The following is a 16133-nucleotide window of genomic DNA, read 5'->3' as shown; positions in this document are numbered from 1 at the left end:
AATATAAACACTGTATAGAGGCGTTAAAAAGGAACAGAAGTTTGGAAATTGCTTCCAACTAATAGGCGGTTATAGCGGTCGGGAAGAAATTATATGCTTTTTCAAAAAGAAAACTCTTTATTGCTTCATTCAGTTTTTACGAAGAAGTCTCTTAGAAGATTCTAGGATTTGCGAAATTTGCAAGGATTAATTTCTTAAAAACTAAACTGTTAAGCGGCCCTCTTTTCGGGTTTTCTGTGCCATTCAGAAAGGAGTATAGTTTGAATTTCTAAGTAATGAATTGTTATTTTGTAGTGGGAACTTTTGAAGCTGCTAAACTATAATTTGACGCAAATAGTGGCCAATTGCTTCAGGTTTCAAGACTTCTGGATGAAAAGTTCTGATGTAGTTATAAAACCAATGAATACGAGATCCAAAGTTAATTTTTTGATGATTGATACTTTTTTCAGGAGGAATAGGGATTTATGGGAACAAAAAACTCGCATATTGTGAATATTCCGGAAAACAACTTCATTTGTGGAAGGAAACCAAGTAACATTTTCTATATAACTTTTACTTTCATCATTGCGTAATTGTTCTGAAATTTATGACGTCTTGGGGATGAAAGATCAAGACATATAATAGGATTTATGTGATATCGTTCTCAAAAAGCGACTGCTCAAAACTTATGGAAACCATTCATTCTCTATATACTCGGTTAAACAAAGTAATTGTTTTCAAAATTTATGGAGCATTGTAAAATTCTAAAAGGAAAGGATGTGCGTAAATCAAGAACGTTAGAAAGAAAAATGGACATTGATTAAAAATTTCCAACTTCTATCTTCCTCCCACTCATTGGTGATGTTAAAATAAGGAATCGATTCCGTGTGTTTGAAAAGAGACATAGCCACCGGAAATATCACATTTACAATCGTAAAACACCCTCTAGTGTACAAACAAGTTGCGATTCCTGAATAAAATTAGCAAAATCCGCCACAAATACCTACGTTTGTCCTGATAAAAAATTGATTAGTCATAAAAAGTATTACTAAGATATTTAGAATACCTAGCAAATATAAGTCGCTCCCACCGGTATTGAATTGTTATATTATCTTTTGATGTTTTAAGCTTTGTTCGTTAATTCAAATAAATATTTTATTTAAATACATCTTTTTAAAATGGTCCCTAGATAAATTTAAGGTAAAATAAGAAGTTTGCCTTTTACATTTATTTTTATTCAAAGATTTTTGCATATGACGTAGAACTAAAGATAGAAATGTGTACACAAGTCAGAATATATGAATGGAGAAAATGGACAATGCGAAATATTTCTTTAAAGCTGCGATAAGCTTTAAGTGAGGCAATCTAATAACTCAAAAAACTAAATCACTCCAATTTACCGACAAACAAGTAATTACAACAATTTAAGGCGTGCTCCGCTTCACTGAAGCCAATCGAAATTCGTTTCACGGCCTGGTGGGCGGAGCTTACTCATTGAGGCTTAGGGGTTAATAGGAGACAAATGGTTTCTCTTGCATGTCGCCGATAGGTTCATTCATATGATATCAATTCGACTGGCTACAACTAAGATAATTGTCACTTCGAATTATCATAACTTATTGATAAAAGTGTGGGTTTTATAAATGCCGAGAAGTTTTCCAAAATACCAAACACACGTGGAGACACCAGGACTTACAACAATATATTATATTCCTTCGACTTATGGAAACTTCGAAATGATTTCAGGATCTTGTGAAACTATAGATGGATGATGAAAACAAAGTTTACGAAGTCTGGACCACATTGAGAAAAAGAATTGTTTGATTTTCATTTTATATTCAAAGGATATTATTTCTGAGAGAAGATTTACGAACAAGATACCTAACAATATATAGCAGTGACATCACCAAATAATTGAAGAGGTGTCTGATTTAAATAATGAATCGACTGGACCTGCTATCACTTTTATTGGGAGTTTATGTATTATTGCACCTCACCTCTCTTGCCGATAGTATCAAATGGCTGTAAGTATCCATCTTAATTTTTTTTGACCAGACGACTCAGAATTTTTACTGTAGTAGACGCTTGTTAATCCGAAAAATATTCTTTGTGTATTGTTTGATGGTAAATAATGCCAAAAAGTTTCTAGGGAAGTTGTCATATATAATTATGTAAGTAAAGCTGACGGGACTCTTGGCCTGTCTAGTTAGCAGTACGGAAGCTTAGTTATCACACGTGATTTGACAGCTGTATCAGTGCGCGGGAGCATCACCAACATCATATTGTAAGATTACGCTCGTAAATCACACATATTTCGATAAAGAACGAGCACGCCACTGAATTGTTTCTTGAAAGCTGGTGTTTTATTACAGTTTTAAAAAAGACATGAAATGAAATTGGGAGGATAAGCAGCTTTTAAGTGTTCCCGTCAAAACTTTGCTCTGTCTCTCGTCTGCAAGTTTCCCGCGATAAATCAAAGTATAACAATAACTTTCATTGAATTTTTTGCCATGTGTACGACAGAAATGAAATTGAAACTCATTAAATATCCCCAGTTTCCAGAGACAGAAAGAAATGAAATCTAGAATGTCGAGTTTAAGACCTCGGTCAACAATTCCCAATCGTCTATCAAGCTTAGTAGAATTGCTCAAGATATGGTTTTGTTCGTTTATTTGCCCTAGGAGCCGTTCGCAGATCGTTGTTACTGAAATTGTTAAGTATTGCCAGATAAATGGTAAATAGAAGTTTTAGTACAGAAGATCTATATTTAGTTATTACTAAATAACCTTCCTTGTTTACTTGATTAAATGAGAAATTTGATAAATTTGCAAAAAATGCAATGGGTTGCTACAATTTTGATGCTTTCCATACATTTGGTAAAAAAAAAATATTGGAATTTTAAGATAATATTCACTTGTAATTACATATGAATAAAATTAAATGTTAAATGAACTGTTGTATTTTAAAGAAAACCATATACGTTAGTATCATGTAATACACGTACAAAAGCCATTAGTATTAGTAAATCACACTCAAATTAATCTTTATGGTTGAGTAATGCTGTTAACATTTCATATTACATGTAATTGTTGAATTAGTACCTGCATGCGGAACAGAACTAGTGAGGGGTTTGTTTTCTTTATAAACACTTTTAGAAACATGCTATATATATATGCTTACAAAAAAAATGGAATAAAAACAGTCCAAACTTATGAAAACTTGTGTATGATATTAATCGACAAAGAGTGAGAAAAAATACAGATTAGCGAAGCCCAGAGGTAACGCGCGTAGATCACACGCCTTTGATACTTTTGCATTCCTGGAAATAATAGATTAATTTTAACACCTTTTTTCAGTATATTTATATCTATATTTTATTTATAACCTGTTAAAATTGATTCTATTGCCAAAGGCATTTTTTCAAAGGAAACGCCTTTCGAACAAAAGCAGAAAAATTGCAATGGCTAAATTTGCAACAAGGTCCCACATGTAATTTGCTAGTTAACCAAAAATAAGTTAAAAGGTTTCCAAGAGCTGAAATTATTTTCACTGTGACTTTTTTTGACGATTTTAAGCGATAAGGAATCTGAGCATATTTCTTTCAATTTGAATCATTTCCTTAATCTTTGGCATTAACGCCTTTGTAACGTAGCTATGCTTCTGAATCAGAACTAACTGAAACACGAAGATGAGACAGATATGAGAAGCTATAATCGCACTGACGATGATTGGTCTCCGGGCTAAATAAAGATATTGTAATGATTGGTCAATTAAGGATATCCGATCCTCAGCCAGGAAGGATAACTCCAAAAATACATATTTAATTTGAAATGCATCAAAGTAAGGCTTGAAAATGAATTTTTTTCATGCAACAATTTTAATTATATTCATCTTTATAAGATTCAAGGTTTTTGGAAGTCTTAGAAAAGGTCTTATAAAAGTTGACATTTGTACCCTATAAATGGAAAAAAAATTAATACAGTTTTAGAGAAATAAGATTTTCTTGAATCCAGCCTTATATACCAATGATTATTAGCATGATATGAAATAAGAAGTGATTTGTGGTGTCTTGCAATGATAGCAAAAGCCTTTTACACTATGTATTATAGAATACATGACGGAAATAGAAGACAAAAAATACCAAATAAGTATAAAAAGCATGACAATTTCTCTGAATGCCTGGATACCTATCGTTTTTTAACCTAAAATATATTTTTTGATCAATTTGCAATTAAAAAATGCAAAGCTAATATTCCTATTCGCTTTTTCTGCAAAAATATTGGAGATTTGATGATTTTCCCTATATAATATGATTAACTTTAATCTTGAACATTAAAGAAACACTGTGGATAAATTTACATAACTTTGTGGATTCAGAGATACTTTTATGAGTACTTTTGATTACTTAACTGCTAATTTTATAAACCTGAGGATCGGACTACCTTAAAAAGTCTTGAAAATGAAACAAATGAAGGAAAATGAAAAGAGCATCCGCTTCAAGTCTCTGACCGATTTAAGTCTATATTTACATTTAGAAGCCGTCTTTGTCACATAGCAGATTTTTTGTTTACCTGAAAATTGAAGGCACTAACTTGATCAATATTAGCTCAGTCTAGACGAGCCACTGTATTCAAATTATTGTTAATATACTTGGACAGGCCTAAAATTGGTGGCTTACTTTCACTTGGGGCGTAATAGCGATGAATTTTTATAGATTAACTTCACAGATATAGTTAAATGTTGTTGGCTTTAACAAGACGAAGGGGAAAACGAACAAAACGCCAACACTTAAAAACAATTTTATGCTAAACTTAAAAGAAATATTGTCCATTTAATAATAAAGACCAAGAACTTTTAATTCTAAGCAGCAGTTGTCTTGATGTCAGACTTTAGAACCTTTATTTTTCTTTCAGTTCGTTAGCCGTGTCTTCTGGGGCTGCTGCAGTTAGCACTGCTAATTACTGTGACTCTTTGGTTGGGTTAGTCAAAAGACAGAGAAGAATCTGCAAAAAGAATTTAGAAGTGATGGAAAGCGTGAAACTAGGCGCTCACGAAGCCATACAAGAATGTCAGTACCAGTTCAAGAATAGACGCTGGAATTGCAGCATGGTGGATCCCAAGTCACTCTTTGGGAATGTGTTAAAATTAGGTTAGTCAAAAAATTCCTTTTCAAAGTACTCTAAAATTGATGGTGTCTGCGAAAAGCTATTACATTAGAAAATCATCAGTGGTAACTATTTGTTTTTGATTGTCATGTATTTTAACATAATCAGACTCTTACTTAGGTAAACAGAGTTTTATTTAAGCATCACTTAGAGAGTTGTCGGTAAAGCCTCCAACACGGTCATTTTATATTGGGAAAACTCTATTTGCTTTCTCTTGCTTTGATCTAGGTACACTATCAAAGTGTCATGTAAATAGATTATTGGCTATCAAGTATTTTCACCTTGTATTGCTCGCTCTACCCATGTATAATGATATCACAAAAATAATTAAAATAGAAATAATTACATAATCAGCATCAGTTTCCACAAGTTATTTATAGTATTGAATTGATACTGTTCAAATATAGGCGGATACCCTTTTGTTACTATATATAGCAAAACGATTTTTGTTAAAGAGATTTAAAGAGAAAATGAACAATATTCAGATAAGTTTACATTTTTTTTTCAATAATTTTGTCCGTAGGAACAAGGGAAGCATCTTTTGTGCACGCAATATCGGCAGCAGGAGTTGCCCACGCTGTAACGAGGGCGTGTTCGAGTGGAAAACTCAACAAATGTGGTTGTGACAGAACTGTGAGAGGACCGAGTAAAGACGGGTTCGAATGGTCCGGTTGTTCAGACAATATTGCGTATGGGATTGCATTTTCTAAGACATTTGTCGACGCTAGAGAAAAGAAGTCCAAGAAAAGTGGCAAAAATGCAGGGAGAAGATTAATGAATTTACACAACAATGAAGCCGGTCGCTTGGTAAGTTATTTATTATTAAGATTACAATCTTTTGTGATTAGTTTTTCCCTTTAATCCGGTTTTATCGATAAAACATGAAAAAATTGCCCAAGAAAGAACACTGTCATGAACTTATATTGACTTTAACTTTGATTTTTTGCATTGATCTTATCAAATTGTATTCGCAGTTGTGATATGTAGATACAAGTTAAATTAAATCTAAAAACCACCGCTGCATGATAATGAAATGCTAATAACAAAGATATACACGGCGTACATTCTAATAAAACCCAGGAATGTTCAGCTTTTGAAATGAATGTTTGTCCTTTTAACAATAGAAATCAACATTCTCAGTGCAAAGGCAAGACTATTTAGCGACCGGACGTGGACAGGGGATGTCACAGAATCATAAAAACTAGATCGTCAGAAAACTCAATATAACATTTCTCTCTCGCTATCAAATTAAATCGTCAAAATGTGGGGGTTTCATAAAAGGAAATATGTGAAACCCAGGAATAAAATAAATTTAATGTGGTTGAAGCCGGGCCAGGGTACAGGGGCAGACCACATAAGGGGCTGTATATTTATGACCTGTCTCTTTTGTCACGAAAGCTATCCTAATAATTAAATGAATCTTTTCAATTTTATGTCTGCACCATAAAACAGTAAGGGGTATGGTTTAACAGCCTGAGTCTTTGTTGCTAGTTTTCACGTGGAAATGACAATTAAACAACGGGACAAATAAATGGAAGTTTATTGTAACAATTTCTTCGTTTTGTGAGAAATTTGGCATATCGAACATACCCGGTACTTTAGTTTTATGCCCTCCGTCTGATCTTATTGAAACCAAGAAAATCTGATTTTTATTAAAGCCTCTTTTTTCTTTCAAATATTTCAAATTGACAGTGTCATCGCCGTGTATTCTTAAAGACTGTGAATATCGTTTTTTCCCACTTTTTTTTTTTCAATTTCTGATCTCATGTTAGCGGGATGTACTCTCTCAATGATTCGGTCTCCCGCTTTCTTTCATTCAGACATCGAAAGCATGCCTCATTTAACTGGCATCTTTCATAAATACATATTAATAGCTAAAGCTTTTTTTGAAGTTCAAATTCTTACTAGAAACTAGAAAATTTGGTCACGTGGATAATGTAACATAAAAAACAAGACCAGTCTGGAAGAATATAAACGAAACACAGAAAAGGGTCTCAATTTGACATTCTGTATATAAAGCTTACCGGCTTCGAGTTTGGATATATTTTTACCCTTGACCCCAGAATGACAAGTGCCGTAAGGTCATGAAAGCATGAAAACATATCTTATATATGCATCAATATTCTGATATAAATATAACACCGCATCATATTTAGATAAATATTTAAAACCGTGTGTAAACATATACATCTCGCTATATATCATATGGTGGTAAGGAGTTTTACAATATTTCTCTGTGTATGTTTGAAATAATACCGAAGGATGAATCGTAACAAAACACGAAAGATCTTCACGATTTCTTGTAGCTGCAGATCTGTAGCGTTATGGTTTTATATATTTGTGTCAAAGACAATTATATAAAACCATAACGCTACAGATCTGCAGCTAGATGTTTTGGAGCTATTTGACTCGATACAACCGTTCAATTTTTGTTACTAATAAACAAGTTTAATGAAATTACTTTAAAAAAGTTCAATTTTAATGACAAAAATGGCAAAGATACTGATATTCTATCTTTAAGACAAACCACAAGAATTAATGCTTGGTAACTTGGTAAGCAGTTTTTATCGTTGTGTTTGGGTGACACTTTTCATTGAAGAATACAAAATCTCCTTGTTGCCTTCGATCGAGGTGTGTGTTTCATAAGACGAATTACACCCAGGGCACGAAATACTATCGGCGCGCTTTATTGCTACGATATGACAAACTGCAAAAGTCGGTGTGACATCGTAAAGGGTATGACAAATGAGAAAACGTGTCATAGTGCACCAACCAAAACATAGGTTACCCCCAAACAGAAAAAAGTAAGAAACCAGATAGTGATATTTTTGTTCAAAAAAATTGTTTGGCAGTTTTTGTATATGTAAAGCTTGAATACAACGTGGTACCCAAACATTCCGCCATGCATAAGACTGGCAAAACTTTTCAAACTATTTCAATAAACATACAAGACGTTATCTCAAAATCTGTAAATCGGCAAGTCAAAATATCTAAAAATACAGACTACTCCAAACACGATACTTTATTTAGCTTCCTTTCTACATCTTAAGAGAAGTCTTGAACAAAATTGAAGCGACGTATAACGTTAAAAGCGTAATGACTACAAGTAGATGGTAGAGGGAAGACCAAAGAACAAACCACACAAAACCATTACGATGTTGCCTTGATAAACTGGACATGTCACTATAAGGTCTTGTAAACTGACAGTTCAAGAGATCATTCGCATTCGCCATTCTTTCTCTCTTTCTTCCCTCTTTCTCTCTCAGATGAGAGATAAATAAAGTTTGTTAATTTCATTACTAATTAAAGTCTATTAAGACTGCTTGGTCGTGAAATAGAAGTAATGGACTTCTGGTCCCGGCCTCTTGCTGATCGCGAGCTTCAAAGTCCTGAAACTATAAGAGTATTATTCCTTGGCAAATAGCACTCTGTTTATCATTCGTTTTGGGATATTAATCTTATGACTTGTATTTACTAAATACCAAGTAGTCTAGGACTCTCCGCTTGTTAAACGTCTTAAGATGTCATTGGTGCGGGTAGTTTCCTTTTATCAAGACAAAATTGTCACGATGAGATGAGAGCGCACCTTGCATCCACGTATTTTTTTTTTTTGATTCCGCGATTCATTCAAATATTTTTAAATAAGAGATATTTTGCTCCCGTATGCATTGCTTTGTAGCGTTTGGGCCAGGGGTCAGTGTGAAAAGCTGTGTGATTGGTAACAGCGATATTACTATGTTTACTAAGATGTAAGAATGATCGCTTCTAACAAAAACTTTTGGTAAACAGTAAATCCATCATGATCAAAATGTTTGCCTTTTATAATAAATAAAATCTTTGACTGATTAATGTGAAAATGGCGTTACCATTAATCTCAGTGCTGGATATCTTTTCTGATTGTTAGTGATACCAAGTGTTCTTTACGCAGGATTTCGCGAATAAATCAAGGTACAGACAAAATATGACAAGGCGAAGTAGCATCTCAAATCTATGATGTGGCGTAATGGCCCAACTAATGTGTCTAATTTGTCCATAACCCGTAAACATGGACAACTCGATGGCCATTTATGACAAGTCTAGGTCTACATGTTAAAACTAATTTGACAAATGTTAAAACTAGTTCGCTTGTCGCCAAGCTGGAACAAGATATATGGTACATGTATGAAATCGTCTCCAGGTGCACTCTGCAGCTAACAACCCGTATGATGAATGACTGGTCATCTGCGGAAAACCCTCGGGTGTTATTAATAACACCATTCTGGACCTCCGGCCGCGAGGAAAATATTATGAATTTTTAGCAAATTGACATTTTGACCATCAGTATGAAGCACCTGAAGTGCTTCGATCATTTCACCTCGGCAAATAAGGGTCCCTGAACTTTTTCAACTGCAAATTATTATGATTAATCGCGCTTTTATCACCCCGATCTGGTTTGAAAGTACTATAAAAAATCTTAAATCGCATGCCAATATTCCTCAATTTATCAAAAGAGAGCAGCGCTATTAACAAACAGAAATATTTTTATGGTCACCATTCACTTTTACTTTATTTAATGATGCAAGAAAATAATTTCATTTCAAACATATAACACATAATTTAAATTCATTGGAAAATCCTTGGTCCATGACTTGTATAAAAAGCTTTCTTTTCTTGAACAACTGTCGGAATGGAAAGATTTCACAGCGATAAAATAATTCTCCAGACATATTTCAAGTGCTCAAATTCAAATGTAATTTCTTCTAAACGTTTGGAGAATCGAAAAATGCATATATTGTACACGACAGAAAATAATAAGCAGATTTGCATGCAATGTAATTGAAAGAAAAACCATTTTTAAACTCCAAACTGCGAGCTGGGAGCATAAACATACATTTGTAATGCATTCCAGGGATGTGCCATACATGATGGATATGTTGCTCGAATATAAATACGTGTCTATTACACAGGTGGTCCTAAAACATAGGAGATGGAACTGATATCATATATTTTAAATGAATTGAAACACTCCAGCAATTTGAGGTCGACTTTGGGGAATAGATTTTTAAAGAAAAAATACCAAAAATCACATTCTTTTATACATACATAACTTTTTGAAATTCAATTCTTTATTTATGGTTTGCAATAAAGAAAACAATTAATAATTATTAGCATTGTTTTTGTCGTGATTATAATTTATGAAAAATATTGAATTAAATATATTTTTTCTCTCTTTTTCAGGCAATTGAACAGAATATGAAAGTAGAATGCAAGTGTCATGGCGTGTCGGGGTCATGTGAGCTGAGGACGTGCTGGCGGGCAATGGCGCCCTTCAGGGAAATAGGGGGGATAATCAAAGAGAAATTCGACGGGGCAACGGAAGTAAAGGCTGTAATGACAAAAAATCATCCAAGACTTGTGCCTACAAATCCACAGTTTAAACCACATACAAAATACGATTTAGTGTATCTTGTAGCATCTCCTGACTTTTGTGAAGCCGATCCGAAAACAGGTTCATTTGGAACCAAGGGTCGCGTGTGTAATAAGACATCGAAAGCCATTGATGGCTGTGAACTGATGTGTTGTGGAAGAGGATACGAAACGCGCAGGCGTAAAGTAGTGGACAGGTGTTTTTGTAAATTCCATTGGTGTTGCTTCGTCACGTGTCAGGAATGTGAAAGAGAAATCGAAGAACATACTTGTAAATGATAAAGAAAAAAGACAATATCTTCTTTGATTAGTGTGAAATCCCCTTCTAGACATTAAATTGAAATCCCGCCGAAAGACTCTTTTATTTAGGAGATATGAATGGCAGCCTCTGTAATTTGTCGATATGATGACAAAATTCTCTATGCAAGAGAAAAGCACAATAATATGAAGTTAGTTATGACCATCCTTATCAAATGAAGCAGAATTGCAATAAACTTAAAGGAAATGGTTTAAACGGTCCAAATCCGAAACAGTGCATCGGTCCAAATCCGAAACAGTGTATTGGTCCAAATATGAATCAAACCTGTGCATTCATACAACAGATCAATATTACGGACATCGTCACAAATCAGTGCTGTAACCGTACAGGGGGTAACAATACTCATAAGGACTTCTTGAAGACAATGATATTGTGATCATGTGATATATAAATCATGTATCTGATATATTCCTTTCCCGATACCTCATTTCATTTTCATTTAAGACACATTTTATGACTTCATATTTTTCATGTCTATTCCATATAATCATTTTACTATAGATTAGTTATTATTTATGAATTCCCTACTGCGTATCCAAATACATGTGCCCCCTGTTTTAATAAAGTGCTACTATCGTTTGATTTTTGCCTGTCTTGCCTTTGTCTTAATCCCAACCCCAAGATGTGAAAAAAATACTCTTATTTTGGTTAACCCCCCACAAATTCCCAAATTAAAATCCACATTATTTCTAGCATATAATTGTTATTTCTTAACTTTATTTATTTATATGAATCAAAATCATTTTCTTTGTTGATATTGTAAATATAGGTACAAATACGTGTGTACGATATGTAAAATGCAATACAAACCAAATTGTGATATTAATGTTTTACATGTCTCATGAATGAGTGAACAAAATTAAAACAAGTAAAAAACTGTATCCAGATTTTTATTATTTTTATTTATCCTCTTATAGGAAATAGTTATATCATTAACATGGTCCATATTTTCAGATTCAGGTAGACGTGTGAACCAAACAATTATCTGTGTTCTTGGTATAACACATTCCGCTGTCAGGATGCGGTTGTAAGGCACTACTCAGCAGTTACGATCTTTATTAAACATGCGTATCTATACTACAATGACTAGAACTATATATATTACTGCAGTATACTTTGGTGTGACTTCGGTGCAAGGAATTTTACCTTTTGGCTTTGCCTGAAAAACCGTGTGTACTAATTAGCTTCAAATATTAAAGAACACTTTACAGTGTAACAAAATGATGCAATTTTTTTTTCAAAACAAAAATGGAACTATCAGTAACTATCATAGAACTATAAAAAATCTATTCAAACAGTACACATCAGGGGACCTCTTAAACATGATGTGGGATCAGGTGCCATGGAGGAGTGAGCATCCCTTGCCGACCAGTCACAACCGTCGTGTTGTTCTTTGTCATAATATATTACGGTGTATACATTTTAGGCTTACATTATACCAGACTCTTTATAAAAGGTGGCTTTTGCTCACTGTACTTTATTCTGATTTTATCATTAGGAAAACATACATAATTATACATGTACGTGAATGCATGAAAAATCTTAAGTATATATGCCGTCACAGATTTAAATCTTCGTTTATACGAAAGCAGTTGCAAATCATGTTCTGGCACCGCGAAAACTTTAGTTGATACCCAGAAATGTTACCATCTGGCAGTAAACGACTAGAGGGGAAATAGCCGTAAAATGCCAAGTTCACTGTTATGGATGTTTGGGTTAGACTTGTGTATTGTTAAACACAGTGACGGAGAATGAATCCTTTTGTTCCAGTATATTACGTTTTGGCACCAGACGGCTGCAAATCTGTCCTCAAGCCCGTCAATGGCGAGTCCATCAAATTTACTAAAGCACCGTCTGTGTTTGGGGAAGAGGTAATGGGTTTTCTTTAATTTGCAAACCCTGTTTACCCAACTCGAAATCAGCGGAAGCTGCGCTTTCTTCTGAACGTAGAATTGCCCCGACTCTCGAGATATAGTGTTACGCTCCCTTTGAAAAGAAAGTAATTTGCATAAAGTGCACGTGTTTAACTGTAACCTTGAACGGTTAATGAAGAATCCAGAGACCTTCCCAATACATTCTTGGTGTCAGAATAACAAATTTACACTGTAGATTTTTAGCAAAATATGAAATGGGAAACCATCTTTATGCATGAAATGGTTATAGATTTAGCTTACCTGTGCAAAACACAATTCGTATTCATTATACATGTACATGTATCTAGCTGCAGATCTGTAGCGTTATGGTTTTATATATTTGTCGTTGACCATTATATAAATGGTGCCTGTTTTGGAGGGTAACAGTTGAAATTGACACCCACAAATATATTCCATTGTCAACCGACGCGTCAGCGGAGGTTGACAATGGTTTTCCTTGGGGTGTCAATTTCAACTGTTACCCTCCAAAACAGGCACCATTTATTTTATTATACTGAATGTCTTCTTAAATTAAGTCAGCAAAAAAAAATCGTCGATCATCTTTACGTTCACGTTTATAAAGCTTTCAAACTACTCGCTACTTCGAAAAAGATTTACTGACCTTTTTATCGTTTGTTTGATACTCTAAGAGTCTTTTATCATATAAAGTTTCGTTATTTCTGCACTCGCAAGCATGTTTCGTCTGTCGTTTGTTGTTTTCAAGTAAGCTACATCGGACTCAAGCTTTCATTGACGTCAAGTTTATTCCAGTTCTTTCAAACGCGCAACTGACGTTTTGAGAATTCTACGGTGAACCGTACGCGCATAATATCCACGCATGTGGCATTACCGTTGTGTTACCCGTTGTCACATGCGTTGCTAAGGCTGAGGGTAATAGAACGGATTGTTAACTGCGTCTAAACCAATCAGATTTTAGTATTTAACATGAAAGTATAATAAAATGTTATGGTCAACGACAAATATATAAAACCATAACGCTACAGATCTGCAGCTAACAGGTATCTAAACTGAATAATAATACTTTCATTTCCCCCCTGAAATGAGTGATTATTTTACCAGATTTACACAGTTAATATGTTCAGCATTTGTTCAAATGTTTTTCAACAGATGACCATTTAAGTTCATTGAGTTGATTGACTAATTGTTGTTTAACTTTAAGCAAGAGAATTTTTCTCTCATTGAGAGATCAATAGGTTATAGGTAATACCTAGGCATATACTAAGGACCTTCAAAATTACTAGTACTGAAATGTTTCTTGATAGTTTGCAAACAATTTCATCTTGTTTTTTTTATAACACTGATTCAAATCTTACAATTTCTAATACCAGGAGTTTAATAGTCACGTCGTATACATATTTGTAAGTTTCAGATCTGTTCGGAATCCAATTCAAAATCTCATAACAATAAAGAATACAACAATGAAAATACATGTATATTAAACTTGAACCGGTTATCTTTTACCTTATCATTTTTTATATTGACCCACTTCGCCAGAAATGTAAAAAAAATTATTAAAAACTTTTGAAAAAAGGTTCCATGTGTCATGCGAATTTATTACGTTGAGTTAAATACAAAATTTCAACACTGATAACATAACTAAAGTTGTTAATTTGGATTCAGCTACAGTCAGTAAATTCAAAATTCAGAATACAGGGGTAGGATACTCGTATGAAAAACAGTTAAATGAAATACACGGAGATATGGAGATAACGAACAGCATTCAAGCCCAAAAAGCATTTTAAAAATACAAAATTGGAGCAGAGCAAAAACGGATCTTTAAGACATTAGAGGGAGGATCAGGTACAATGGAGTATTGAGCATCCCCAGCCGACTGGTCACACCCGCCGTGTTCTCCTTGTCATGATCGAGAAATAACAAAACACCCTAATTTTAATGGCCTATCAATTGGTATGAAAATTGCCAGTCAGCTATGACTCAATGATAAATGTATTTGCTGACAACCATACTACTCAAAAGTTAGGAAACTAGGAAATGATGAATTAAAATGAAGTCTACTGATATTCTTGTTCTTGTTTCATCAACTTGTTTGTCAATAATTTACCTCGTTTTAGAAATTGTACATACGTAGAGCATGCTCTTGCGTATCAAATCAACTGATAGGTATAAACCCCGCATACAGGTGATAGACGTATTTTGCTGCATAAGTAAGGGAAGTTGACTATTGAAAAGTTACAGTCATCATGTTTATCATAAAGCTTCAAGTAAAATATCAAAATATGAAATAGATGTGTCAGAAGACTCTGAAATTTTTTTGGACAAAATCAGCTTCAAATGAATACAAAAATAGGTCTGCTTATAACGGGGCGCAATTTTAGCCATGGGACTTCCAATAGATTGTTGGAAGATCTGGTCTTCATATGCCACCAAGATATTATCAATCAGAAACTCAAGCATCTTTTTAATATTATTTTCAGAGTACTTGTGTGTAAAATCAGAATGTTTTTTTTTCAACAAAATAATTTTGCAAATGACTGGTGACAATTAGTTAGTAAATTTACGAGTTCCATTTTTATTGAAAAAGCAGCTGGCAATGATATAAAAAAAAGCCTGGAATTTAATTTATCGCGAGGAATGGTTCTACATAAAGTTGAAAAGTCGTAAGTTCTTATGCTGTTTATTTTGGTAAAATCTTGTTATTTCAAAATTAAGTTTCTTGGAATTTTTAACTATCCACATCTGATTTACACCACTTCTCAAAAATATTGTTGCACTGTTACAACGCTCTTTGAAAAATTACGCACTTTGAAAAAAAATTTCAAAGTGCGTTAAATTTAGGACCAAGCTAACGCACTTTGAAAAAATTAAATTTCTTTTCAAAGTGCGTTAATATCGACCATATTAACGCACTTTGAAAAAATGTAAAGCTTGATCAATATTCTTACAAATAATCGGTATGAAAAATAATTGACCCTGGTCGGATAACTTTCTTGTAATAAGGTCACTTCAGTACCTGAGATATTGATGTTTTAAATATTTTCGGTTTTGATAAATTTTATAAAAGGGAAATGTTTTTATTTTTAGACAAAATAGAGAGATAATTGTTTAAAACCATCATTTCGTTTCTTTTTTTTAAAATAACTTTTAGTCTGTAATAAGTACGTGTACGTAGATGTGGGGGGGGGGGGGGTTTAAAAGTGAAATTAAAGCATAGCATTTATTTTAAGAAAAAGGGACAAATAGATTTTTCAAGACTATGAAAATTTTTTCTCTCTCATACGTTTTACTGTACTTAAAAATTTCCAGTTTTCATCTGTTTTTTGTTAATTCAATTATTGATAGTTTTCAACGTCATACCAGTAATGTAAATAC

The 16133-nt window shown here is 33.6% G+C and overlaps 1 protein-coding gene across 1 annotated transcript; it reads left to right on the top strand.

The window, feature by feature from the left end:
* The first annotated feature begins 1178 nt into the window (after window positions 1-1178).
* LOC134267629 (protein Wnt-4-like) lies at window positions 1179-11748 on the top strand. The gene is made up of 4 exons (XM_062749834.1): window positions 1179-2003; window positions 4893-5128; window positions 5668-5951; window positions 10362-11748. The coding sequence occupies exons 1-4, from the start codon at window positions 1918-1920 to the stop codon at window positions 10827-10829; spliced, it is 1074 nt and encodes a 357-aa protein (XP_062605818.1). The 5' UTR covers window positions 1179-1917; the 3' UTR covers window positions 10830-11748.
* The last annotated feature ends 4385 nt before the right edge of the window (window positions 11749-16133 follow it).

The sequence above is a fragment of the Saccostrea cucullata genome, unplaced genomic scaffold (assembly GCF_032062105.1).
Source record: "Saccostrea cucullata isolate Sc308-1 unplaced genomic scaffold, CSIRO_AGI_Scuc_v1 ctg260, whole genome shotgun sequence".
Classification (NCBI taxonomy): domain Eukaryota; kingdom Metazoa; phylum Mollusca; class Bivalvia; order Ostreida; family Ostreidae; genus Saccostrea; species Saccostrea cuccullata.
Note: the sequence above shows the minus strand (reverse complement) of the source record. Positions and strands in the feature narration are given on the sequence as shown.

What these genes read in the sequence shown, in the direction of transcription:
- LOC134267629 (XM_062749834.1), top strand. Translation starts at nt 1,918, where the DNA reads ATGAATCGACTGGACCTGCTATCACTTTTATTGGGAGTTTATGTATTA. An exon ending in TGGGAATGTGTTAAAATTAG is followed by an intron (nt 5,129 to 5,667) that starts GTTAGTCAAAAA and finishes TTTTGTCCGTAG; the next exon opens with GAACAAGGGAAGCATCTTTT. An exon ending in ACAATGAAGCCGGTCGCTTG is followed by an intron (nt 5,952 to 10,361) that starts GTAAGTTATTTA and finishes TCTCTTTTTCAG; the next exon opens with GCAATTGAACAGAATATGAA.